Source organism: Symphalangus syndactylus, chromosome 19 (assembly GCF_028878055.3).
Source record: "Symphalangus syndactylus isolate Jambi chromosome 19, NHGRI_mSymSyn1-v2.1_pri, whole genome shotgun sequence".
Classification (NCBI taxonomy): Eukaryota; Metazoa; Chordata; class Mammalia; order Primates; family Hylobatidae; genus Symphalangus; species Symphalangus syndactylus.
Window position 1 is genome coordinate 41,389,938 of NC_072434.2, and position 26,935 is coordinate 41,416,872.

The following is a 26,935-nucleotide window of genomic DNA, read 5'->3' on the forward strand; positions in this document are numbered from 1 at the left end:
GCACAGCGAAAGCATCTCCCGACCCTCCAGGGCGGCCTCACCGGGCCCATCCGCTCCAGGACCCCACCCCGACCTCAGGCCCAGCCAGCCACGCCTGCCCCGGCGTCCCTGCCATACTCACTCCCATTCCTTGCGCCGGGCCTGCGGGGTGCTCTGCATCTTGTGCGCCTCGTGGGCCTTGATGATGTCGCGCTGCTCGATGAGGCCCCCGCGCCGCCGCTTCATGACCTCGGGGCTCACCGGGAGGAAAGGGCTGGAGCCCGCCTCCAGTGCCATGGCGCCCTCCCAGCCTGGGCCCTCGCCCTCCTGCACCGGGAAGAAGTTGTCGAAGCCGGAGGCGGCGCGCGGGGAAGCCGGCAGCATGCCCACCTCGTCCGAGGCGTCGGCCTCGAGCAGAGCGCACTGCTGGGGCCGCCATGCCTCTTCCTCCGGCAGGGCCAGGACGTGGCGTGGGCGGCGGCCCGCGGACCCGGGCTCAGGGCTCCCAGCAGCCAGGCATGGGGCGGGCTCGGGCAGCCTGCGATCTGGGCTCAGTCCACGCATCTCGGGCACCATCACAGAACATTGCTCTGTGGGAGGGGGAGAGCAGAGACAAGGATTGGGGAACGGAGGGAGGGAGGAAGAATGGGGCCAAGGTCACAGGGAAATAGAGAAGAGAAAGAAAGTGGTTAACGGCATTGCCTTCCAGGCCAAGGCTTCTGGCTTGCTCAGTGCTGCATCCTGGGCCTGACCCACAAACGGGCACACAGTGGAGCTCAATAAATGATGTTGAAATTAGGAGCATCTGCGGTGGACCAGGCTGGGCGCCAGGTGTCCAGAATTTAACAAAGTGGACTGGATTCTTGCCCTCATAAACTTACAGTCTACTGCAGAAGACAGAGGTTAAAGAAATAATGATGTGCCCCGTTGATAAGGTTTCGAGGTGCTGCAATAAGGAGAGAACTCCGAGAGCCGCACATCTCAGCCCCACCTCGGACAGCTAGCTGGCTGTTCCCTCCCATTTTTGGTGGAAGAATCCCTCTATCCCCTTCCCCAGGGCCCACTCTGGGGTGATTGCCACGACCACCTGCTGCCCTGCCTCCCAAGCGTGCGACTGGGGGGACCAAGCCACAAGGTGGTCTCTCCTTTTTTTTTTTTTTTTTTTTTTGAGATAGGATCTGTCACCCAGGCTGGAGTGCAAAGGTGCAATCACGGCTCACTGCAGCATCAACCTCCCAGGGTCAGGTGATCCTCCCGTCTCAGCCTCCTGAGTAACTGAGACCACAGGCACACACCACCACATCCAGCAAATTTTTTATTTTTTGTAGAGATGACGTTTCCCCGTGTTGCCTAGACTAGTCTCAACTCCTGGGCTCAAGCGATCCTCCTGACTCAGCCTCCCAAAGTGCTAGGATTACAGGCATGAGCCTCTGAGCCCAGCCTAAGGAGGACTCAATTCTTGAGAACTGGGTCCTGTATGCAGATTCCTTCCTCCTTTTTTAATGCCTGTGCCTGCCTCAGGACCTGGGGCCATGTGTGACTCAGATGCCCCTGCTGCTCCCCTTGGCATCATTCTCCTTTTCCATGCCAAGGAGGATATGGCCAGATTGGCCTCTGAAAGATGTACGTATTCAATCAGCGTTGACTGAGAACTTACCATGTGCAAGGCACTGTGCCAGGCACTAGGCACAACAACATGAGCTGGACTTAGTCCACATCATCCTCATGGAAGAGACAGGAAGAACATCGATTGTGACCACATAACAGAATGTGCTATGATGGCATAGGCCTGATTGCTAGAGGAACGCATGAGAGGCACACCTGGCTGGGCACAGCAGCTCACACCTATAATCCCAGCACTTTGGGAGACCAAGGCGAGCGGGTCACTTGAGGTCAGGAGTTTGAGACCAGCCTGGCCAACATGGTGAAACCTCATCTCTACTAAAAATACAAAAATTAGCCAGGTGTGGTGGCGTGTGCCTGTAATCCCAGCTACTTGGGAGGCTGAGACAGGAGAATCACTTGAGCCCGGTGGGCAGAGGTTGCAGTGAGCTGAAACCACACCATTGCACTCCAGCCTGGGTGACAGAACGAGACTCCGTCCCAAAAAAAAAGAAAAAAAAGAGGGGCACCTAGGCCAGCTGGGGGTGGTCAGGAGGGCTTTGTGAAGAAAGGACCCTGGAGCCGGGTTAAACAGAGTTTGCCAGTTGAGGAACAGGAGAGGAAAACAGGCAAAAGGAAGAGCATGTGCATGAGAGAGGATTTAGGGAAACCAAAGGATGCTTCCTGCCTCCCTGGTCACTCCTCTCTCCTCCTTTGTGTGCTTCTCCTCCACTACTACACCCCTAAAGGTTGAGTCCAAAGCCATTGAGGTGTTTTCCCTGTTTTACGCTTCATGGACCTGCCCAAGTGAAAGCAGCACTCCAGGTGGGTGGCTGGTACTAGATCTTGACATGCTCCAATTAGCGAAGGTTTAATCTGATGAGAGACATAAAAGTTACTCACACATTGCTAGTCCCCATAGCAGGTCTAAGTACTGGGGGGAGTCCTTGTGGCTTGAGAGGGCCTGAACTTACTACCTTTTCAAGATACCTGCTTATTGCCTCCCTCCTAGCCAGGAGTACAAAACCAGAATTCCTCCCAACCACACGTCTCAGTGACCACAAGTGGCATCTAAGAAGTGTCCCGTGCTCTACATGCTCAGAGGAACCCTGGCCTCCAGATCATTCAACCAGTGTTGGATGGTTGAGCACCCACTACGTGTTGGGAGCTGTGCTGGGCCCCCAGGGTGGCATCCTCCCAGAACACTGCCCTCCGGACACCATCTCCCACCCCGCCTTCCCTAGGTTGGACTGCAAGTCAAATTGCAAGTCACAAAAACAAAGACTATTTCAATGGTTAGGAATCTTAATGATCTAACCATATCATTTTATGGATGCTGAAGTCCACAAAGGTAGACAGCCCTGCCCAGGATCACACTGCCGATAAAAAGCAGAGCTGGGAGAGAACTCAGATTTCAAGTCCTAGCTTATGGTTTTCTCCACTATATTGATCACAGTGTCTCTACCACATGAAGCAGAATCCATAAATGCCTCTCCCAGGCCCCCTCCTCATTATGCTAAGATAACAAATAGAAACAAAAAGGCTGGATGAGAGGATGATCTTAGCGCATACGTGGTAAAGCCTGATGGGAACATTCAGTAGACTCGGACACCCCTGGAGCCCTAAGATACCTTCTCTATTTGTCCCCTTCTCCATCTCCAGCATCTGGACTGGTCTTCCTCACCCTACCAGCACCACACCCTAAGGCCTCAATGCTTTTGAGCTTGAAGCTCCCAGGACATGGTAGCCAGCACTAGGTACTTGGCCACCAAGGCCAGATCAAGGGATCAGGGAGAAGGAAGATAAAGAGTCCAGAATGAGCTTGGTAATGAGGAGAAAATGTATTCCAAATCATGCCAACAGCTGGGTGGGTCCCTAGAAAGAGTGATTCATGTTCCTCACGTTGTCATTCTGTCTCAACTCCCCTTGAGGGATTTTAAATTTATCCTTCATTCCTACGATGTTTAAATGTCTCTCCCTCACTACATGCACGCGCACACCCCTCCCCTGCTGCTCCCACTCCCTCCCCAGGCCTTAGCATCTCCAGCAACTCCAAGAATTCTCAGGCTCTGCTGGCTGCAGCCTCCTTTCCCTCGTGTCTGTCTGTGACAAAGGCTCCTGGGCCACCCTCCCAGCTCTCACCAGGCCACCAGTACCTGGCTCCCCACCTCTGTTTCCTGACCCATCCCACCCTCTCTCCTTACATGATTTCCTCTTCCCAGACACTTTGCCAATTTGAATCACATCTTTGCCAAAATTACAACAGCAATAATATGCACTGCAGAGCTCCAGCTTTATGTTATGAATATCAAAACATGAAATTATCTCATCTTTCCTTTAAGAATTTCTGTTAAACAACCCTTCTATTATTGATACAAATGTTCATCAGGAGGGTCTGTCACCCCCACTGCTTGCCAAGCTGGCCAGTCCCCAGTTCTGGCTAGCACCAAGCTGAGATCTCAAGCAATTCAGACAAGCCAGTCTATATCTTCTAGGAAAGGACACTTGAGTCTGTGCTTAGCCTTCCCCCTCCAATCCCCAAATTCTGGCATTCCTTAAATTCCTTGAGATCAACAATTTTGTCTTGTTCATCTTTCTATACCCAGCACCTAGTACTGAGTTCAACTCATAGTAGGTGCTTGTGGTGACCATTAGTGCTGTTTGCCAAATATTCTGATTATCCCCCTCTTGGGCACATGGTAGGATGTACTTCCTGACCCTCTATGGTTGAGTGGGGCCATGTGACCATTTTAGCCAGTGAGTTGTGAGTGGAAGTGATATATGTTACTTAAGGCTAGCATTTAAATGCCAGTACAAAACTCTCTAGAGCAAGGATTGGCAAACACTGCAAAGGGCCAGAAAATAAATATTTCAAGCTTTGCACGCCATATAATCTCTGTTGCAAAGGACCAGAAAATAAATATTTTGAGCTTTGCGTGCCATACAATCTCTGTTGCAACTATTTAAACGCTGCTGTTGTAGCATGAAAGCAGCCAGAGAATATGTAAATAAGTGGGCATGACTGTGTTCTGATAAAACTTTATTTATAAAGTCCTGTAAACTTTGGTCTTTCATCTGCATCTCTTGGACTCCATTATTGTCATTCAGCCTACGCCCATGGAAGCAGGTTCTACAGAGAACCAGGCAAAAATAGGAAATGGAGATCTACAAAAGAGAATGAGGGGTGGACCCAGGTGAGCAGCTTCCTGAGAGCAAAGTTGCTGTCCTGTGGCTCACGCTCAACATGCCTGTAGGGAGGGAGAAGAGGGCCTGCTTAGAAATTAAAAGTTATAAGATGAACTCTACAAAACTTGCCCAAGAACGAGCTAGTGAAAGCTTTGAGGGCACTGGTCTGACTCTAACCCTTGCTTTCTACCTACTTCTCTTATTCTTCATTGCTAAGTTTGGTTAATGAGCAGAGGGTGTGATTTTAAATTATGGGGATCCTGGGGAGGAAGAGGGTTTAGTGTAATCCAGCAGCCCCAGAAAAACCCTTCCCTTGCTTGTCAGGGCACAGTGGAATGGCAGAATAAGGGCTCCCTTCCTCCACCTCCACACAAGCACCCTGCACTGCCAAAAAACACTTGAGCTCATAGTCTACTTCTGAAATTGTCTTCCCTGTCACCCTTCCAGAGTCAAAGTCAAGATCTTTGTCCATGAAGAAATATTATGTCCTTTGCACCATCTTTCCCTTTATACCCTATCAAGAGTTTTACTTTTTAATTCATCTATTTTTGACTGCATTAGAAATAATGGTCCATGCACCCCTTTGGCTTATCTGTGCCTCTCAGACCCTTAAATATGAGTCTGTCACATTGAGGACATTCATCTTCCTCTCCTTGGGTGCGTGCCCATCCTATTCCCACCCCTCCACCACTCTCTTTCTGATTCCTCCAGAACATGTGCATCCTCCAACTTACCTTGTGAGAAGTGGATACACCAGGAAGTCAATGAAACTCATGCTTTTCTAAGTCTACTGTCTTCATACCCTGAAAGTTCTGAGTTCAGCAAAGAAGTCTCCACTGCATATACCACCAAGCACATTGGCTAAGAGATAGTGGACAGAAATGGAACTGATGAGCACTATGAGGTGAGTGGTAGGCACACAAGTGTCCCCAAGCTGGCCCTAAGCTATCTTGGCTCTGTACCCTCTGTCTGCCATAGGCTGGATGAGGGCAAAGATGCCCTAATTCCCACCTGTTAGAAATTAAAAGTTGTAAGATGAAACAAATTTTGAGATATGATACTCTACAACTTATATATCATGTTGAGTTAATTCTAAAAATGATTCTCTTGAGAGAGAACTGATACAGTAAAATGGGTTTCCTTCCCGGCAATAGGAATGGCAGGGAATGACCTACTCTGCATACTCACCCCCCTACTCTGAGAGGAAACATTCCCTGTGCAGAAATAAATATTCATCTAGGGATTTTTCTTAGCTGAGCCAGCCTGCTACCTGACTGCAAAAGGAGGAGTAAAAGCTGGGCATGATTTTCATTTGCCATGACTTCCTAAGACCGTGCTTCTCAATCTCTAGTGTACATCAGAACCATCTACATTGCTGGTTAAAAATGCAGATTCCTGAATGTCTCTCCAGAGATTCTCATGCAGTAGATCTTGGGTGGGTTCAGGAACCTACATTGTTAATAGACACCCTTTTCCCCTAGGAATCATGTCTTCAAACACTGTCCTAAAAGCAATGTGTCAGCCTGAGAGGTTGTGCTAAGTTTGTAAGAGGTATTGTCCTGGATGAGTCAGATTGCTAAAAGCCGCTAGAACAGTGTCGTTCTCAACCATTTCCAGCCTATATCATGAAAAGAACATAGCAAAACACACCCAGGAAGTGTACCCTGACCCACCCCCACTCCCTGCAAAACTCTATTCTCCCCTGGACTGGCATCAGTTTTTGCCTACCCCACATTCCTCTCCATGTGCCTATGTTGTTATGGTGACTGTTCAAGGATGGGCTAATGTCCAACAGCAATTTAACAGGCTGGTGCATTCTGAATGTAAACCAAGACTCAAGGAAAACACTCGGCTTCAAATATGGAGTGTGCATTAAGTCAGCCTGAGTCTCTGCGGAGGAGTTGAAAGAGTCCGTATTCTGGTATCAGAAGCTCTGGGTTCAGGTTACATTTCTGCCACTTGCTAGTCAAGCAACCTTTAGCTTGACTTCTCTAGGTCAGTTTTCTCACATAAACAATGAGGATAATAATATAACCTACCCTACAGAAGCCTGTGATAAGAATCAACATAGTATCTGGGGAGGAACTTGGAACTGTTAAGTTAGGTAAATATGGGGCAAAAAAATAGAAGTTAGGAGCCTGCACTCTGGAGCTGGGTATGAATCCCAGCTCCACTCTCACCAACTGAATCCCTTGGCAAATTACATAACCTTGCATATCTTAATCTGTAAAATGATCATATATCATATATCATTTTACAGATTAAGTAGATACATGTAAAGTAGATACATCCACTTTGGGAGGCCGAGGCGGGTGGATCAAAAGGTCAGGAGTTTGAGACCAGCCTGGCCAAGATGGTGAAACTCTGTCTCTACTAAAAATACAACAAAATTAACCGGGCGTGCTGGCAGTTGCCTGTAATCCCAGCTACTCCGGAGGCTGAGGCAGAGAATTTCTTGAACCCAGGAGGTAGAGGTTATAGCGAGCCGAGATCACACCACTGCACTCCAGCCTGGGAGACAGAATGAGACTCCATCTCAAAAAAAGAAACAAAAAAGGTAGATACATCATAAAGTTGTGAGAATTAAATATAGAAGCTCATAGAACAGCACCTGGCCATAAAAAATGCCCAATAAATATTAGCTACCATTTTTATTATGTAAAATAACTTATGTTTGTATTAAACAACCTCAAAATATCTGTAGCTTAATAAAATAAAAACTTATTTCTCTCCAATATCACTGTCTAATGATGCAAGTTGGCCTGGAAGATGGGAAAGAGAGACTCTGCTCTACACAGTCATTCAGGGAACCAGGTTCCTTTCATTCAGTGGCTCTGCCATCCCCTGGGGAAGGGTTAAGCAACTTTTTTTCTTAAAGGGTTAGGTAGTGAATATTTTAGGCATTGCAGGCCATTAGATCTTAGTTGCAACTATACAACTCTGCCTTTTCAGTGTGAAAGCAGCATAGACAATATATAAACAAATGGATACGGCTGTATTTCAATAAAATTTTTTATTTACAAAAACAGGCACCTGGTCCTGCTAACACCCAAACCTTGGGCCTCAGAGTCTTCCTAAACTCTTTTTCTCCAGCTGGGAGACAAACAAAAAAACAAAGCATTTGAAAGATTTTGCATGAGGCTTACAGGTAAGGCCTAGAAGTGGTGTATATCAATTCTCCACCTTCCATTAGCCAGAATTCAGTCACCTGGCCCTGCTTAACCACCGGAGAGCAGAAATGTAGTAATTGTAAGCATTCAGTAAGTGCTTATAAAAGGAAGGAGTGAGGGGAGGAGAGAGGGAGGAAGGTAAACAGGTACGGAGGAAGGAAGATATTTTGCAGTTTCCCATACTTTTTTAAGGAACTTAAGGGAGGTAGAAAACTAAGGACAGAAAACTACTCCTTGGATAGTCTCTGGAAGGAAAAGTCACTAGGAGTCAGTAATAGTTAACTGGAAAGAAAACAAAATGCTACAACCCCTTGGACAGAAACAAATTGAAGTGCCACAGTTATCTAGACTAGGATAGAGAAGGGCTAGGGGCTAACTTCCAGAAGCCTCTGTATAGTCCCTGAAGGGTGTTTGTCCAAACCACTGCAGCATCAGGCTCAGACAATGGCATCTACAATGCTGCAAAATCTTCTCCAATAGCCTCTTTTCTATCAAAACATTTCTCAAGTATCAATCCCAGTAGCACTGAGGATCTCCAATTAGAGCCTCGTAACATCCCTCCCACCCACTCAGACCAAGATCACTTGAAGTGATTTTCTTGGAGGTGATTGTCTTTTAAAGGGAGTACATTGCTACTGCAGTAAAGTTATGGACAGCACTGTTTGTGCTGGCAGATTAAATCTCCTCTCTGCGCAGGGTCATAACAGCAGCACAGGCTTTCAAAAGTACTAGCCCAGGGGCATCCCCTCATGCTACAGCTCTAAGTAGGGAACACGGTTTGGACTGGGAGAGCCAGTCTGAGTTGCCACCTAGGGAAACAAGAACAAAGCCCAAAGCTGGGCATATGGGGCCTACAATGTGGTCTTCATGGAGGACACTTCACAGACTTCGAGTGCCTCACATGTTGGCCAGTTGTGAACCCCTGTGCTGGTGGCCTGAGCTCTTCCCCATCTGGCTGCCAGGCCTGGCCCCTTCTGGTCAGATTCCATCTGACCTATCTCAGAACCCAGCCTTTGTGCACACCTCAGCTGTGATCAAACACGTGGGAAGTTCAAAGAAGTTTGACAATGAGTGGGAAGATCTTGGGTTAGGATCTGGATACTCAGGAGCTGATGGAAATGGAAGAAGGGCATACCTATGCCCCCAAAACATGTCTGATCTCTGAAAGCTTTTAGGATCTTTTCTTCATTCCACTCTCTTCTCTGTGTCCTCTGACTTCTGTTTTATGCTTTTTCTTTCTGGTCATGTATTACATATTTTACATGATTACCAACAATTATGTTATAATTAACCTGTTTTTTAAGCCAAAGAATTCATTGAGAACAAAATTCACATTTCTAGAGATAATGTGGCCTGAAGGATTTTTAGCTCAATAAATGCATACTGAGCACGATGTTGGCAATTCCAGGTGCACAACTCAGACAGGTGTTCCTGACGTTCTGCAATAAGACACAAGGCACTTGTAAGATTAGACCAACAATTACAATCCAATTGAAAGTGCCCACATCTCTCCAATGATCTAAAAAGGAAAACTGTAGTAGGCATTATGTTTACCTCCTCAAGATCGTTCCGTCCCCCAACCTTGTGCACCGTCCGTACAGTTTGGGGGATGGGCTCCAGCTCCATGGCAGGTTCTAATTAGACTAATCCAGTTAAGGTAACCACATCCCTTTGCCAGTGATTAGTTAAAGAAAGGGCATATGACTCATTTAAAGCCAATGAAGTATAAGGTAACATTTACTAGGGTTTTGGAGGGAAAATCTCCCAGCTTTTAAGGGAAGGCTAGAAAAATAAGTGGCCCCTCTCTGCCTCTGGACAGTGTGCTGCACAGATGCAAACTGTGAAACCGCTGCCACCACATCACTGCCAGCTGAGGATAAGCCTGCCACATGGAGGAGAGGAAGGCCAAGAAAATCACAGGAAACGGAGAAGGAGCCCCAGATTCAATCAGCCCAGAAGCCACCCCACCTTAGACCACCAGCAATATGAGCCAATACAGCTCCTACTGGCCAAAGCCCATCTGAGTCAGGTTTTCTGTTACTTACACCCCAAAGCACATTAGTTGAGGGAGTTCCCATATTCACCTGCAAAATTATAAGATTTTAAATACTCCACAGCCTACAAAGCCATTTAATTGTTCTGATCACAGCAGCAGGGAGTCTTCTTATCCCTCTCTATGGTTTTTGGTTGTAGTTCACCCTCTATAAATGGACACTGGGACCTGACTTTTGCATAAAATTCTTGATCAGTATTCTAACAATCCTCAGAATAATGGAAAAATGACTCAATCTAAACTGAGTAAAGTTAAGTTCAATTGGGAAGCAGTAAGTTTGAGGTGGGGAAGTAAACAGTGCAATTGGGTTATATGTAAAAGGCCTTTCTGCAATTAAGTAGGGTAGAATGAGGATGAGGGATCATACTAGACACCACCTCCACCACCATCATCAATAAAAATAATGGTTAATATTTATTGGGTTTTTAATTTTATACTAGATACTATAAGGGGCTTTTATGCAACAAATCCTTTAAATTTTTACTTAATTCTCGAAAAAATCTTATGAAATAACTATTACTGTGAACTCAATTTTACAAATGAAGAAACTGAGACTTAAAAGGATTAAATAATTTTCCCAAGGTTAGGATCACACAGTCATTAAATGGAAGAGCCTCTTATCCAGATCTGACCGACTCCAAATGCCATGCCATGATCTACTGCACTGTGCTGGCTCTAATAATGGTATTAGTTCCATTTCTTGAACTCAAGACCTGAAATTCATGTTTATTAACCAACCTGTTGGGTAAGTACTTTTATCTTTCCCATTAAGTAAATAAGAAAACAGGGCACAGAAACTTAACCAAGGTCACATAGCTAGTAACACTGTACCTATAATTCAAAATCTGATTCCTTACCTAATGTCTCTCTGGAAGTTGAAATAAGGATAGTATAGGCTGTACTTTGAAAGTAGATGGGCCCTCAAATAGTTCTGTCCCTTGGGTATAAGACTGTGTGTTTCAGTGATGGCATGTACATATGTACACGTGTGTGCAGGCGGGTAATAAGTTCATACATGTTTGTGCCAGGTTCCACCTGACCCATCCCCCAGGCCTGGCTCCTTGTCTTTATGCAGGTCCATGTAGAGGAAGCAGAGCTATTGTCAGCAGCACTTTCTAACTAAGCAGAGTACTGCATGGGGACGGAGTACGCTCTGGCTTGGCACAGCAGTCCTGGGCCTCTCCAAGCAGCATCATCACAGAGCAAGCTCTCAGACTGCCCCAAGAGGTAACGGAAAGAAGAGGTGGATCATCCTTTGTGATCTTGTGATTGCCTGATGGGAATGAAGTGATGGCTCTGCTCTGGGAGGAAACTACGAAGAATGCGAAAAATGAGTCTTGGGACTCTTCCCACCTCTTTCCCCGGCCCCTGGGCTCTCTCTCACCACCTTATACCTCTGTCCCCAGCTGCCAGGGTCTTTACACCACCCTCTAGCTGTTGCCAAATTCCTGTCTTCACCATAATATTCTACAAAATCCCCCATGATTATGGCAACACTACTCTTCAATCCAAAAAGGAAGACAACTGGTCTGAAAAGAATATTTTTTCTGATTCGCAAATTTATATATAAGAAATATCTCATCTGGTTATAAAAATTAGTATACATTTAGTTGTGTTAGCAGATCACCTTCTTTGAAAATATATAATGATACAAAACGGGAGTGTGAGAATGTCTGGGCCATCAGTCATCACACACAAGCTCCAAAGTGGCCCATTCTACCTTTCTTCTACTTCTTCTCAGACCAAACACAAGTGCCCCAGGGCCAGGCTCTTCATCGGAGATGAAAATCGCTGACATAAATAGGCCCCCTCTAAGGTGTCGGTGTTCTAGGGAGCTGGACCACTTAACAGCCAGGCAGTAATTCCAAGAGGAGTCAAGAAGAGGGGCCTCTGCTAGCAGGCGTAAGAAAGACCCAATGCTGCAAAGTGCAGGGCTGCCACTTCCTCCTGCCACACATCTTTCAAGCATTTTAGCCTGATGTTTCCTACATAAAAATCAGTGCAATTTTCACTGAAACTAGTCGAATCACAGACAATACAGAAGCTCTGTGACAAGAAGCCCTCCTTTATCATATGAATTATAAATATAAACTTCCTTTTTTTCAGCCAAGCACCATACTGGAGGTTTTACAAGCCTTATTAGCCAATCTCCAACAATCTTTAAGCTTTTTTTAAAGTGAACTGAGTCATTCACTCATTCATCCAACCATTTACTTATTCAATACATTGACAATAAGCACCTATTACATGCCCAACATTGTGCCAGGCACCAGAGCTTAAAACAGAAAAGTAAACACATTCTAACATGAACCTTGATTTGTGCTCAAGTGGAAAAAACAAATAAGGTTCTCTGGGAGGCTATAGAGGGTCTTGGGGAGTTGGGGAGGCTGTCTGGAGGACAGGGTGTTTACGCTAAGAACTGTGCATCATGTCAGGGTCAAACCCTGGACAGAGACAGCTTTGCAAAGTGCCTGATCAATAGGAGCTCAATGTACCCCAAGGGAAAACGCAGGCCATCAGCACTGGGAAGAGGCAGAGAGAGAGGGCCCGTGATGGCCTCTCCCTATCCCTAAAGCTCCTGTGTCTCCTGAGTGGTGCAGGAGGCTATCTGAAGATTTCCTGTCTTCAGCACACAACCTTGAGCCAAAGAGGGGCACAGGGATCTTGCCAATGGTCCTAAAGGGGTCTCAAGGCTTGGGCAAGGAGGAGACAGTGTTCACGTATCAGGAGACAAGAGGCTTGGTAGGGCATGTGGATGCTTCAGCAGCTGATGTGGTGGGGGAGAGGTGTCAATGCCCACGGACAAGGATGGCCCTCTTCCCTGCAGCCACGGCCAGTCTGCAGCCTCCCCAGAGAGTCTGCAGCCCAGATGCCCCACCCCAACGTCAGGCCACATAAGCTTCAGGAAAGGAGGGGTAGCAGGCAGCTGACTGTATATACATCAAAGGAATGACGTATATAATCAAAAGAATGATAAATCATCAGTTAACTAGAAAATCTCTGACTAGAAATAAGGTAAAACATAAATTCAAAAAGATCAAGTTGTTTTCCACTAAAGTGGCTGGAAACTCAGAAATCTAGCAAGGTTCTGGAAATAATGAATACTAGATTTTTATAACCTGAGTTTTGTGAAGCAAATTCAAATCTGCTTCACAATGTACCCCTGGTGGGGGGGAACACTGAGATATAGCATAGAACTACAGTAGATCAGATTCCCTATTATTTATCTGGGTCACCTGTACTATTCATCCTTCAAAACAGTTAAGGCTAAAATTCAACAATGAAGGTCTTAAATGTTCAAGGTTACCACTTAGGGCCTCACCTGTAATTTTTACAGTCTAAATGTCCATTACTATGGCATGGGTTTTGTTAGCTTCATCCCAGGCAATGATATCCATGAAATTGTGACTTGTTGTACTAATTGTATTTTTACTATTTTAACAGTAAATTCCTTACCAAAGAAAATCATCAAGCATACCACCCTGTGGGAAACATCTAACAAGTCACACTTTGGGAAACACTGTCCTCACTGGCACGTAGTATCTACATAATATTAAATAGCCATCTCAGGTGTTAATGCTGAACATGAGGTGAGAACATTAAAGATCCCCCTGAGCTATCTTCCCAGTCCTGCTAGAGTCAGCTCGATCACATTCCCTCCACAGTCATTCAGTCTTTGAACACCTCCGTTGACAGGGATTTCACTATTTCATTACCACTCTCCTTCCCCCACCACCCAAGCAACTATTCCAACTTTAGATAGCTCTATTAGGATGACCTTTCTTATTCTGAGCCGAAATCAATGTGTGTCAACACAGAAATCAAAGGTCTGTAAGGAAACACAATTCATTCACCTGTGGCCACCTGGGACAATCTAGAAAAAGAGGATGTAATCAGCAACAAAAACAATGAAGAGAGGCCAAAAATCAATGTATCTCCTGTCAGAATAGCTCTACGGAAATAACTCAGTGTTTTCTCAGTTGACTTAGAAGACCACAAGATCTTTCATTTGCTTTTTTTTTCCTTCTACCTCTTTTCCTTTAAAAAAACAAACAAACAAACAAAAAAACTCTCTAAGCTTTCTTCCCTGTGAAAAGCTAATTGTGACTTTCCTGCAAGCCATTACTCAGGTTATTTTGGGAAGAATCAACTCCTACAACTTCAGAGGAAGGACAGAAAGGTCACAGTACTGGGAAGAATCAAAGGATTGAGGGGATGTGGTGGGGGGACTCACTGAAGGACCCAGGTTCATGTGAGGCAGAGGAGATTCTCCCTAATATTTACGTCCTCATAGTGTAGACCGAATTTCCGAAGTGACCTTCTACACAGCAGCACTGCCTGAAAGGGAGGAAGGGAGCTCTGTTGCCAGTTGGATCTCCATTGCCTTTTGCCTTTTGATTCAAGCTGAAAGGCTGATTTTAGGGATGGGGCTACAGATTTCAAAGGGGTATTGGTTTTCGCTTGTGGAAACTACGACCACAGTAGGTCCAGCTGCACTGCTCAGACCTCGTTCCTGAAAGTGAGACAGGATGGAAAGTGGTCATAGTGAAAGGTGACCAGGTTGGGTGGGGGTGACAGAGCAATGCTGGTGCTTCATGGAAGCCAGTGCTCCTTTAGCTCATGGAGGGATGGCACTCCGCACACCCTGCTCCAGCTGCCAGGAGGTGCCTCCAGAGTTCCTGCACTTTGAATCAGCTTTTCTGGCCCTTCTTGCCCTTCTTCCAGCTCTGGCTTTGCGATTTATTGGCTTAATATCCCTGAGCAAGTCAGCCAACCTCTCTGGGCCTCAGTTTTCTCATCTATAATATGGAGATAATTGTCCTTTCCTCCAATAGATTTATTATGAGGGTTAAATAAGATAAAGTGTGAGCATGCACTTCCTAAGCTACAAAGCTTATGGAAGAAATTGATGTGATCTTAATCTAATTTAAGGTTTTGGCACCAAAAATAGGTGCCAAAGTTTTGTTTTTATTTTGTTTTGCCTTGTTTCTGTTTTCCTGGAAATGGTGATAAAGGGAGAGCTGGTCCTTGCACGTCAAGACTCTTTGGAGAAGGAAGGGAAATTAAACTGCCCCTCCCCTCAGCCAAGGCATCTGGGTAGAGCCTGTGGCTTTCATAGATATTCAGATGGCAGCAGTTTCATTTTACAATTGACCTCAGAAGAGACAGAGATTGAAGAAACAGCAGAGGGCTGAGCTTCAGAGTGGGGACAGGAGAAAGAGGCGGCTTCCCCAGGCAGACACTAGCTTAATAAGGTGACATTTGCACATTAGCAGCAGGCTGGCTAATTGATTTGTTCCTGTAACAAGAGCATCTGTCTCTGCAAAAAGGCGATGGCCATCAGCTCTGGCACAGTTGCTAGAAGAGTGTCCAGGATCTCTCAGGTCATTTTTTGCCCTAGCCAATAGGGTCAAAGCATTTTGAGAACCAGGAGAATGCCAATGAGAACTGACTGGAGTACAAGAAGGGTAAGGGCTACATGTGGAAGCCCCAGGGCTGGGGAGCTCAGCAGGGAGAGGGAAGGACAAGATGGGATGAGGGGGAGGGACACCAGGTCCCGGAGCTGGATTCTAAGCATCACCAATGTAGCCCATTCAAAAGTTTTTCTCACTTTCCTCCTTTTTCCTGGAGTCTTCCTAGTGACTTGATGAGAGGCTAAAACACCCCACCCTGGCCAGGCACGGCGGCTCACGCCTGTAATCCCAACACTTTGGGAGGCCGAGGCAGGCGGATCACTTGAGGTCAGTTCGAGACCAGCCTGGCCAACATGGTGAAACCCCGTCTCTACTAAAAACACAAAAATTAGCCTGGTGTGGTGATGCATGCCTGTAATCCCAGCTACTTGGAAGGTTGACGCAGGAGAATCACTTGAACCCGATAGGTGGAGGTTGCAGTGAGCCAAGATCGTGCCATTGCACTCCAGCCTGGAAACAAACAAAAACAAACAAACTCACCCAGGCAGGGGCCTGGGTTTCGTAAGGGTTCAGGACAGAGTTCCCATCCACCATTATTGTGGTGAGACATAGTAATAGAAGAGAATTCTATAATGTGAGGCCTGCTGGGAGCATGGGAGGCATCAGTGGGGACTGATGCTCTTGACCCTCCCAGAGACATTCTGAGAGCTCCTGTAGACCTCTGCCCTTTTTTACTGCGAAGGTCTGTTTGGTTGCCTCTAGAATTCCCTCATCTGGTGGCAGAAAACCCACCTATCTTCAGAGCTTGGAACTACCCTACAAAGCAGGTCTGCAGCTTGCAAGGGAGTCCCAACTGTTCCATTGGCCAGGTTTGCTGCAGAGGTGTTCAAACCAGGCATCTTCTGCAGGCTGGACAGATGTGTTCTACTCCTAAAATAAAGTAGCTCCAGTCTTTACCCAAGTCCCAGAAGAAAAAATAGTTAATGGAAATAATTTCCCCAATGTTAAGATTTCTCTCCTGTAATTTCTTTTCCTTAAACTCTTGAGATCTGATACCTCTTGTCTATATAAGAACGTAGTGGGTAATTTTATCTGTTTTAGCGTAAACTATTTATTCTGGGTTGAGTGAATCTCTGTTTCTATGTTATTCCACATTGTTCTACTCAGGACTATGCTCCAGCAATTACCTTTCTCTTCTGTGTCATCAATTTTTCGCTCGTTGGATTACTCCCATCAATGTGCAAACATACTGTAGTTTCTCTCATCTTAGAAAAACCACTTCCTTCACCAGCTATTACCTGATTTCTTTGTTCTCCTTTGTGACAAACTCTTCAAAAGAGTCATCTCTATTCACTGTCTCAGTTCTCCTCCTCCCATCCCTTCTTACACCAACTTTAATCAAACTTTTCTCCCCACTGCTTTTGTTAAGATTGTCAATGCCCTCCACATTGCTAAACCCAATGACCAATTGTTCTTGTCATGCTTGATGTGGTAACCAGCTTCCAAGATGACCCCACCTCCTGGGATGCTCACCTTTGTGTGGTCCCCTCCCACACTGTACCAGGGTTGGTCTGTGTAACCAAGAACATTCAGAGGTGATGGCATGACACTTCCACAGTTAGGTACAAAAGACTGTGGCTTTCATCTGGGGTGCTCTCCTGCAGTCTGTCTTCCTCTTGGGCCACTTGCTGTGGGGGAAGCCAGATGCTATGTCATGAGGCTACTCAGATGGCCTACATGGCCAGGAAATGGGGTGCCAAGAGCTGCAAGAGTGAGTTTGGAATGGGATTCTCCAGCCCCAGTTGACCATAGAGATGACTGTGCCCACAGCTAACAACTTAATTTCAACCTGCAGGAGATCTTGAGTCAGGACTAGCCACCTTATCAACTCCTATATTCCCGAGTCTTGGAAATTTTGTGAAATACATTTTTGTTGTTTGAAGCTGCTAAGTTTTTGAGTGATTTGTTACACAATGATAGATAGCTAATACACTTGACTCATCACATTATTTGACACAATTGATCACTCTTGCCCCCTTGAAACACTTTCTTCATCTGGCTTCCATGACATCACACTCTCCTGGTTTTCCTTCGACCTCATGGATCACTTCTCAACTTCCTTTGCTGGCTCTTCTTCTTCTGTCTCGATTCTTTAGGCTGGAGGCCCTCATGCTGCTCTTAACCCCAGCTGCTCTTCAAATGCACAAACCCAGGAAGAGGTTCTTGGTACCTGCTTGTTGAAAGTTGCAAACATTTTTTCCAAATACTTGAAATGTAATGGTTTTTAAGGTCCTGATTCCAAATGAGTACTCACTGCCCCCATCAGAAAAGATGGTGACCTCATCCAGTCGTGTGCTTTGAATTACCATATACGTTGTCAACTCCAAAATTTATATCTCAGCTCAGATCTTTCTCCCAAATTTATGACTTATATAACCAGGTGCCTCCATGACTTCTCTACTTCGATATTTAACGTACAACTCAAATCCAACATGCTCAAGTGTGAACTCCTAACTTTTCCCATCCAAGCCTGCTTCACAATCTCCTTCTGAATTGATGGCAGCTCTATCCTTCTGGTTGCTCAAGCTGTCCTTGACTCCTGTACTTCTCATTCCCCATATCCAATCATCAGTGAATGCTATTGAATCTACCTACAAGATATATAAAAAGATCGAGTCACTTCTCACCATCCACTGCTACCATCCTGGTACAAGCCACCATCATCTCTCATCTGGACACAGCAACAACCTTCTAACTGGTCTCCCTATTTCCACCCTTACTATTCTGAACACAGTAACCAATGTGCAGTGTGAGCCTCTTAAATAGGCAGAGCACATCATTCCTCTCTGCATAGCATCCTGCAATGTACCCTCCCTTCACTTAGAGTAACAGCCACAGCTGGCCTCCCAGTGGTCAGCAAGGCCCTGCACCATCTGGCTTCCTGTTACTTCCCAGACTCCACCTCCTTCTAGTCTCTCTTTCCTCTGCTCCAGCCACACTGGCCTCCGTGTTGTTCTCGGAACATGCCAGGCTCACTCCCACAGCATTTGCACTCACTGTTTCTTCTGTCTGGAATGCTCTTCCCCTAAATATCATTCTGGCTAAGTCCGTCATCTTCTTCACATATTTGCTCAAATATCACCTTAACAGTGATGGCCGGTCTTAGCCATCCTGTAGAATCCTGCACACTACCCCACCCTCAGCAATCCCGATCCCCCTTATCCTATTTTCCCCTTTTCCTCCATAGCACTTATCATCTTTCAACACATTAGAAGCTGTATTTGTTTATGTTAGTGTATTGTCTGTCTTTCCCCGCTAAAATCTAAATTACAAAAGGGCCGGTATCTGTGTCTGTTTTATTTGATGAGATACCCCAAGCCCTTAAGGATTTTTGGCATGTAATCAACACTAAAAAATATTTTAGTTAATGAATAAATTATCTGAAATTGTTACAAAAGCCTCACAAAATATTCTGTATTATCCACATTTTACAGATGAAGAAACTGAGAAAAGGGAATTCACATTTATCAGTCTTACTATGTGCCAGACACTTTAAATATGCTATCTTATTTAAACCTCCCACTTTACAAGGCTTAGAGAAGCTAAGTGGTTTCCAAAAGTCACATAAGTGGTGAGAAGGCAAACTGATTTGAACCCAGGTCGGGCTGGAGATACAGTAAACTCCCCCACCACTCTTCCCATTCTTGTATCAAGCACCTTCCACACACCTGGACTGAGTCAGCAATCAACCGTCCCCTGAGAAGCCACCTTTGGCCAACTGAAGTCACCATGGCACACTCTTGCAGGGTCCCTTACAGGCCCTGTCTAGAGACTAGGAGCCAATCCCTACTTTTCTTCCTATCCCCAGGTTCAGGCACTCAGTCCCACTCAATCCCACTCAGTCCCACGGTGGCTGACAGTCACACAACATAACCCGAGCTGCTCTTCAAACGCACAAACCCAGGAAAAGGTTCTTGGTACCTGCTTGCTGAAAGTTGCAAACATTTTTTCCAAATACTTGAAATGTAATGGTTTTTAAGGTCTTGAGTCCAAATGAGTACTCACTGCCCCCATCAGAAAAGATCACCAGTCCTTCTTGGCCAGGCATGGTGGCACACACCGGTAATCCCAGCACTTTGGGAGGCTGAGGCAGGTAGATCACCTGAGCTCAGGAGTTCGAGACTAGCCTAGGCAATATTGCAAAACTCTGTCTCTACCAAAAATACAAAAAATTAGCTGGACCTGGTGGCACGTGCCTGTGGTCCCAGCTACTCAGGAGGTGAGGTGGGAGGATCGCTTGAGCCTGGAAGGCAGAGGTTGCAGTGAGCCAAGATCACACCACTGCACTCCAGCCTGGGTGACAGAGAGAGACCCTGTTTCAGAAAAAAAAGAAAAGAAAAGATCACCTACCCCTCCATCAGTTCCATCCTCAAAGCCTTGAAGACAACATAAAAGACAGCTAATGGTAATAATAACTAACGTCCTATCAGCTTTTACAATAAGCTAGACACTCTTGAATCCTTTACATCTTGTTTAATCCTATGATAAGGAAGTTACTATTATTAACCCCATCTTACAGATGAGGAAAACTAAGGCACAGGTTTATCAACTTTCCTAAAATCCCATAACTGGTAATTGGTAGAGCCAGTATTTGAACCCTGGCAGCCTTCCCCCACAGCATGCATTTGGCTGATAAGCACATTTCAGCATGAAAGCATGTGGAACATGTAAACAACACCTGCAGCTGTTTATGCCTCCAGCGCTCCACAAAGAAAATCCATTCATACTCATGGCAATGCCTGCATTGGCAAACTGACATTATAACTTCCAACACAGATATCTGCAATTAACTCCTTATCATTTCACAGATCTCATTCTTACCTCCCTGAAGAACCAGCCCTACATTTTCCACTAGATCAGTTATGTATTACTCATTGCTAAACATAACATTTCAAAATTGCCAACATCACACAATACCTCCATGCTAAGCTTCCTCAGCCTGCTCCCCATCTCAGCCTCTCTCTTGCCACTGTCTTTTTTTCCAGCTTCCTGTTAATTAGGGGCAGCCTCCCTTCTCTTCATGAGTCACAGTCTCACATTGGTTCTAATGACTGTATTGCTCTGTCTTATTTCTAAAGCACCTTTTTGGAGTTCTGAGATCACCGATCACACATTTCTACCTGCTCAGTTTCTTCTCCTTTGTTTTATTGAACACTGACTATTTGATCTTTAGGACTGAATACATTACCATTCCACAGATGTTGATCAGGCATCCACTGTGTTCCTGCACACAGTGATGACATCTCTGGTGAATACAAAGACTTAATGACTCCCTGCCCTGGCCATGGAAGAGGCTGAAATATTTTTGGAGAGGTAAACTATCCTTCTTTGGCAAAACTATGATCTTACCAAGTAGTAAAAGCAACCTTAACCCTTTTAGTAGCTCTGAGAAGGAAAGCAAGATCCCTGAGTGCTGGAGGAAACCAGGAAGGCTTCCTGGAAGAGGTGAGGTTTGAACCATTCTTGAAGAATGATAGGAATTGAATGAAGGAAATCTTATATGCAAAGCCATGGAGGGTGAAATTAGTAAGTCTTGAGTTGAGCATCAGGAAAAAAATTCCAGTTAGAGAAACATGGCAGGTAAGATTGGATGAGATCCTAAAACGCTTTAATGCCAGATTAAAAGACACTGGGATTGTATTCTGGAGGTACCAAACTGCCTATTCCTTACACTTTCTGTGCCGATCTACCACAGACCTCTCAAGAGTATTCTGTGCTTATCCTCCCAGGCTCAACAGGAGGCCAAGAGAAGCTCTTCCTCATTCACCAATCCCTGGCCCAAAAGAGTTCTGTCCTTCCACTAAACACACACACACAGAGAGAGAGAGAGACAGAGAGAGAGACAGAGACAGAGACAGAGAGAAGATCTGGAGTGGCAGACCAGATTCCTGTGCTATGGTACTTTCTGACAGACAAATCCAACAGCCTTCTATTCCACCTACAAGCCAAACCCAGTCTGCATAAATAGTTCAGCCAGTGCCTGAAATTTACTACACCACACTCCTGTCACATCTGTTTCCACCCTTCAGCATTCCCCAGACTCCCTAGAGAACTGGCTCTAACAAGGTTTGACCACTGGGAGGCCCCAGGGGAAGACTAGAAGAAAGAAAGAAAAGAGGAGCCCGAGTATTTCCCCTCTCCCTCTTGGCTCTAGCTGGCATTCGTTGGCCTTTGCCACTGCAGCTTCCCCCCAGACAGCCCCTCCCTCTGAATTCCCAGCTACTCCCAGGCAGGACTCACCATAGTTGAGTAGGTTCTGGGTTCCAGGGCTTGGGTGCCTCCAGTGTAAACGTGGTAACAGCTGCCTGCCCTGGGTTGCCTTCCATCTCTACTTGTACCTATGCAACCAAATCTTTGTATTAATATTCCCTGCTTGAAATACCCAAAGTTGTTTCACAGCTGGATCCTGACTAATACAGAAATCTACAAAGGTTTTTAAGCAGGGGAGTGGCAGGATCTTGGATTATTTTTTGAAAGATTACTCTGGCTGCTGCAAAAACTGCTGATAAAAGACGAAAATGAGTAGAATTTTAAACCACCCTTAGGTGAGGCTTTTTCAGTAGTCTCAGCCACAGGTGATGTGCCCAGGGCTCCAGTGGTGGCAATGAATAAAGAGTAAAATTGAGAGCGTTGAGCTCTATTTTTAAGACAGAAGCTAAGCAATTTAGTGATAGATTGGATGTGGGGAAGATTAAGAAAAGGAGAGAATTGGTGATGACTCCTGTAGATTTTTGGCTTAAGTAACTGGGTGGAAATTACACAAATGGAAAGGTAACGGCAGGGACAGTTTGGCGGCCAATCAGCACATCAATCATCTCCTCCTTCATGAAGCCTCGGGCAACCTTCCAACAGGAAGCAATTTCTCCCTCCTTTGTAATCACACAACACTGGAGACACACTATAATTACATAGTTACATGTCCATTTGACTTTTTCCCCTGCTAGAGTGCCATGTGTTAGAGCTCACTGTATCTCCAACTCTCTGACCTCCACAGCACTTATGGTTCTAGGATGCTGAGGCACAGGGCAAAAGCACCGAGCTGGCAGCCTAACAGAACAGAATCATCTCTAGGCAACAGATTTCAGGCTCAAGCCTCGTACTACACAAAAGCATACGGCTTTCAGCAACCACTCTGAGCCCTCGCTACCAGTCCTTGATGTGCTTCCCTGACTCATGGATTAAACCCACTGTCACTGACCTCCATGCCCAGAATTCTTCTCTGTCCAGCCCATGATTCCATCCTTTGTGGCAGGAAGGACACGCAGTAGCTCAACAAATGTCTATTGAACTGAATCAAGCTGTCATGACCAAGCAACAAAAACAACACTCTCCTTTTATAGGTTCTCTCAAATTCTTTCACTTTCCTAACTTCTCATAAAAAATAAATAAATAATAATTTTAAAAAAAGGTGTCTCCTCTCCTGTCCTGGGTGATCACTGCATTCAGCAGAAGCCCCTCCTAAGGCAGTCAGGTTAGCAACCGTGGGAACCCTGGCGTCATCACTGATCCTGTTCCCTTGGGAAGGTGGCTTAAGCCCCCTCCCACTTTGCTCGTCTGAACAGTGGACACATAGTCCTGCCTAGGCTCAGGGGCACTGTCATGAAGAGCAGCGATCAATCACACGGCAGTGAAGTCCTCGTGCTCTCAGGAAGGAAAGTCCTTCCTGGGAAAAGGAAAACAAGCTTCTCACCAGTCCCATGCCAATGCACAGTCAGCCTCCTCTAAAATCATCTTTATTGTGGCTGCAACCACGTCAGTCTCCTCCTTCACTTCCTTTCACTGCCTCTTCATTGATTTTCTGAATTAACCTAAATCTCTGTGTCTTCACTTGAAGTATCTCTTAGGACCTATGCACATCTCTTGTCGCATTTCATTCTCTCCCTCAGCTCCTTCTGCTCTAAATCAGCACTGATCTCCTCCTCAGCAGCCCCTGTAACAAAGATTTTCAAGTGCCACTCTGGGTGAAACACTGTGCCAGACATGGCTGATGGAAATGAGAGGCTTGTCCTGCTGGAGCTGAGAGTCCATCTGAGGACATGGGACCAAAAGTAAAACACACACAGACACAAGCCACTACTTGGGACCTCCCTGCGACACATGCATGCATGAAATTTTTGCTATGGCACTATTCTCCACATCCTGCATGAAGCCAACCACCATTTTTCTACTTCCTTAGGGTCATGGTACAGTCCATCCTCATTAATTGCAGATGCCGTACTTGGGAATTAGTCGAGTCACTAACATTGATTTGTAACCCCAAGACCAACACTCACAGCTCATCTGTGGACCTATGCAGGGTGTGAAAAAATCAGTCACCAACACACTCTTTCTCAGTTGAATTCAGACAGGTAACACACTGTCTCCTTGTTTCAGCTCTCATGCTATACACAAGGGTCCCTTTTGTGGTCTATTTAGTGCCATGATTTTTGCATTTTTGCTCTTTCTGTTGATGATGGTGCTGTTAAAATGGCCCCAAACATAGTACTGAGTGCTGTCTAGTGTTCCTAAGTGCAAGAAAGCTGCAATGTGCCTCACGGAGAAAACATACGTGTTACATAAGCTTGGCTCAGGCATGACCTACAGGGCTGTTGGCTGAGAGTTCAATGCTAATGAATCAACAATGTATATTAAAGAAGATGTCTTTAAACAAAAACATATATGAAACAAGCTTATGGATTGATCATTTGATGAAAATGTTGTAAGCAGAGGCTCACAGAAACCTAACCCTATACAGTCATGCACCACAAAACAATGTTTCCATCAATGTCAGACAGCGTATACAACGATGCTCCCATAAGATCATAATGCCATTTTTTTTTTTGAGATAGAGTTTCACTCTTGTTGCCCAGGCTGGAGTGCAATGGTGCCATCTCAGCTCACTGCAACCTCCGCATCCCAGGTTCAAGCGGTTCTCCTGCCTCAGCCTCCCAAGTAGCTGGGATTACAGGCATGCACCACCACATCCAGCTAATTTTATATTTTTTTGGTAAAGACGGGGTTTCTCCATGTTGGTCAGGCTGGTCTCAAACTCCCGACCTCAGGTGATCCACTGGCCTCGGCCTCCCAAAGTTCTGGGATTACAAGCGTGAGTCACCACACCCGGCCTATAATACCATATTTTTATTGTACCTTTTCTATGCTTATATATGTTTATTAGATACACAAATACTTACCATTGTGTTACAGGGGCCTACAGTATTCAGTGCAGTAACATGCCATACAGGTTTGTAGCCTAGGAGCAATAGGCTATACCATATAGCCTGGGTGTGTAATAGGCTATATCATTTATGTTTGTGTATCTGTGATGTTCACACAATGACAAAATCACCTAGCAATGCTTTTCTTAGAATGTATCCCTGTCATTAACTGACACATGACTGTATTTCCTCTTTGTCTAGAAGCAATGGCTCAGCATTGGCTAATTGAGGGCTCACAGCGACCTTCTAGAACATTGCCGCAGATAAGGAGCATTGACTAACTGGAGCTCTGTAGTCTCCCACGGTTCTCTTAGGCTCTGTCAAAGGAGTGGAACATCTAGAATGATGTTCCAGTTATGGCCGTGCTCTGGCTGCTCTGCTAAGACCACCGCTGGGTGCTCCACTCTCTGGAGAGAAACAAATGTCTATCGGCCAAGGTGACCGCAGGAATTGAGAGACCTTATCCTCAGAGAAACTGTTGAAGGAACTCTTAGCTATCATCAAATACCAGTTCATATGAAGGAGGGATGATCAGGCTTGCTTTATAGGGTCCCAAGGGGGAAGGTTGGGACCCAGGAGTGAACACTATGAAGGGCAGATTTTAGCTCAACCTAGGGAAGTGTGTTGCAATAGTTAGAGGTCCTGAGGTCAGGAGGGCAGCCTCATATGGTAATGTAGTCCACATCACTGCAAGTGACAACCACCAGAAAGGGACACAAAAAATGCAAGCACTGACTAAATTACATTTGAAAGTCTGTTATTCTATGAAAATACGTTCCCCAAGTAGGAACCAAGACTCTGCCAGGGCAGGATCCCTGTTCCAACACTAAAATTACCACGTCTCCAGTCTCCGTGTACTCTGAAAATGGGGCAACACCATCTGCACTTCCAGTTAGAGAGAACAAGCCCTGGGCACCGTGTTGTGGGCCTTCTGCTGCCACACAAAAGAATGCACGGAGGAGCGGCTCTCCCTTGGGGCAGGAGCTTCATATACCTTTGGCTCCAGTGGCTGAGGGGAGCTGGGGAAGAGGCAGATCATCTATTACCCCTAAATCCATTCAGAGCAATTACTATGAGGACATTTCCTTTTATGCCTCAAGCTGAGCCTAAAACATAAGCATGGAAATAGGCCCTTTTTAAAATCATTTTAAAACTAGAAGCCTCAGTGGAAAAGTGATTTGACTGTCCAGAGAAAATACAGGAATGGAAAGCAAGCTCCCTGTCACTGTAAAGCACTCAAAGGAGCAGCCGAAGTGTTAAGTGTAGTGACGGGTGCCTGCCTTTCTGCAGGAAAGCTGAGAACTCCCTCCACCTCACCCCACTCACAGCACAGAAACACCCAAGGGCTGGGCAAATGAGACTCTGGAAGGGCTCCCAGAGGTCACGCGGCTTGGCTTCTCATGGACAGACGTCCCCTGTGTACTCTCAGAGGGCTGGAGCACACAGACCTCACGGGCAGCCCATCTGCAACACTGGTATCTGTATCCTTGCACTTTCTACCCATCAGCTCAAGAAGGAAATCAGGAGTCAATCAATCGAACAAAAGTTATTCAATGAACTCAGGCTATGTGGCCTGCCGTGAGGCAAAAACAAAAGCCCAAAAGCAGTCCCCACTCAAAGCGTATGCAGACTCATTGAGGAGAAATGGGAACACACATAGTTACCCAATTAACCGAGAGATTCAATCAGTACAAGAGGCTTCAGTGTTTGGGGAAGGCTTAAGAGTTGCAGAAGGGCCTACATGGGGGTGCAGAAGGAATTTGATTGTATTCTGGATATGATGAGCAGACTATACTGATTCGTACTGTCCATTATGCTAGCTACTAGCCACGTGGAGCTATTTACATTTCAATAAAATAAAATTTAAAACTCAGTTCCTCAGTTATACTAGTCACAATTCAAGTGTGCAATAAATAGTTTCCATGGCTAGCTGCTGCCATGTTGGCCAGAGACCAATTTCCATCACTGCAGAAAGTTTTATTGGACGGCTCTGATCCTGATTGTCCTCACCCCCTTCAGTGTCCTTCAGATGACCTAGAATAAACCTCAAACTGCCTACTGTGGCTCAGACAGCCCTTGGGGATCAGCCCCTGCCTTGCTCTCAGGACTCATTTTTGCCATTCTGACCTTACATGTAATGTGTGCCAGCCACACTGAGTGAGCTTCTTCCTGACCTTCCACAAGCTGCTCCCTTCAGCAGCTAGCTGGAACACTTCCCCTGCCCCTTTTGTTGCCAGGCTAACTTCTCACCGTCAAGGTATCCCTTCCCTGGGG

General features: G+C 45.7%; 1 protein-coding gene across 1 annotated transcript in view; it reads right to left on the reverse strand.

Annotated features, from left to right (window-relative positions):
- CACNA1E (calcium voltage-gated channel subunit alpha1 E) overlaps window positions 1-26,935 on the reverse strand; it is a 503,244-nt gene that overhangs the window by 409,689 nt on the left and 66,620 nt on the right. The window contains exon 3 of the mRNA XM_055233511.2: window positions 122-569. Within this exon, the coding sequence (XP_055089486.1) occupies window positions 122-555 (434 nt within the window). The 5' untranslated portion in view covers window positions 556-569. The remainder of the gene's footprint in view (window positions 1-121; window positions 570-26,935) is intronic.